This window comes from Nematolebias whitei, chromosome 3, assembly GCF_014905685.2.
Source record: "Nematolebias whitei isolate Nwh7 chromosome 3, NemWhi1, whole genome shotgun sequence".
Classification (NCBI taxonomy): Eukaryota; Metazoa; Chordata; class Actinopteri; order Cyprinodontiformes; family Rivulidae; genus Nematolebias; species Nematolebias whitei.
The window spans coordinates 3,267,466-3,268,690 of NC_056500.1; the positions used below are offsets into that span (position 1 = coordinate 3,267,466).

Sequence of the window (1,225 nt, forward strand, 5' to 3'; positions counted from 1 at the left end):
TTTTAGATTGTTTTCTTCCATTTATCTTTTCAATTTAAATGCCTTTATGATTGTCTACTGTTGTCGTCATTCTTTGTTAAAAACAGGTCTCTCTTGTAAATGAGTCCTCGGCTCAACAAGACTAACCTGTATAAATAAAGGTTGAATGAAACGTAATGCACATTGTCTTACAATCACTTTAATGTAAAATTTTCTTTTGTTCGTTCATCCAGCTCTCCCACGGCATCACACCGGGAAGGAGAAAGAGGGTCTCACTGGCCAATGGCTCTATAACCAGGAGATGAACTCCAGTTCAGACCAGGAGGAACCAGAACTTCCACAGATAAAAGAGAAGCATGAGGATATAGAACTTCCACAGAAAAAAGAAGAACAGAAGAATACAAAACCTCCACAGACAAACCGAAAAACTCTAGAGATGAAAGAGGAGCAGGAGACTGAAATCTTTATGGTAACTCCAGTTTATAATGAAAGAAACCACAAGGAACTAGAACCGAACAGGTACCAACGGCTTTCTCTGTACTCTTCTGAGTCTGAGAACCAAGTTCAGGAAGGAAGCAGAAAAACAGACTCAGGATTCAGCAGAGATGAAGAGCTGAAACAAAATAAGAGAAGTTCACAAACCAGTAGTCACGGCGACAACCTAGACCACCCAAATGTAAAAAGAAACCCCAAAAAGTGTTTTGTGTGTTTGACTTGTGGGAGAAAATTCTCTGTAAAATATAATTTAACTGCTCACATGAGAACTCACACAGGTGAGAAGCCTTTCTCATGTCAGATCTGTGGAAAAACTTTTGCTTTTAGAAGCGCTTTGAATTCTCATGTGAAATCACACACAGGTGAGAAGCCTTTTACTTGTCAAATCTGTGGAAAAAGTTACTCTGAAAATAACAGCTTTAAATACCACATGAAAACTCACACAGGTGAGAAGTCTTTCACGTGTGAGACCTGTGGAAAAAGTTTTATTCTTGGAAGCGCTTTGAATTCTCACATGAGATCTCACTCTGGTGAAAAGCCTTTCTCATGTGAGACCTGTGGAAAAAGTTACAAGCGAAAAGTTCATTTGAAAGTACACATGAAAAAACACACAGGTGAGAGACCTTTCTCGTGTCAGATCTGTGGAAAAAGTTTTATTTTTAGAAGTGATTTGAATATCCACATGAAAACACACACAGGTGAGAGACCTTTCTCATGTCAGGTCTGTGGAAAGGGTTTTATTGTAAAAGGT

General features: G+C 38.7%; 1 protein-coding gene across 1 annotated transcript in view; it reads left to right on the forward strand.

Moving 5' to 3' along the window:
* Positions 1-208: 208 nt before the first annotated feature.
* LOC119430385 (gastrula zinc finger protein XlCGF62.1-like) overlaps positions 209-1,225 on the forward strand; it is a 1,574-nt gene continuing 557 nt past the window's right edge. The window contains exon 1 of the mRNA XM_037697791.1: positions 209-1,223. Coding sequence (XP_037553719.1) covers positions 281-1,223 — 943 coding nt within the window. The 5' untranslated portion in view covers positions 209-280. The remainder of the gene's footprint in view (positions 1,224-1,225) is intronic.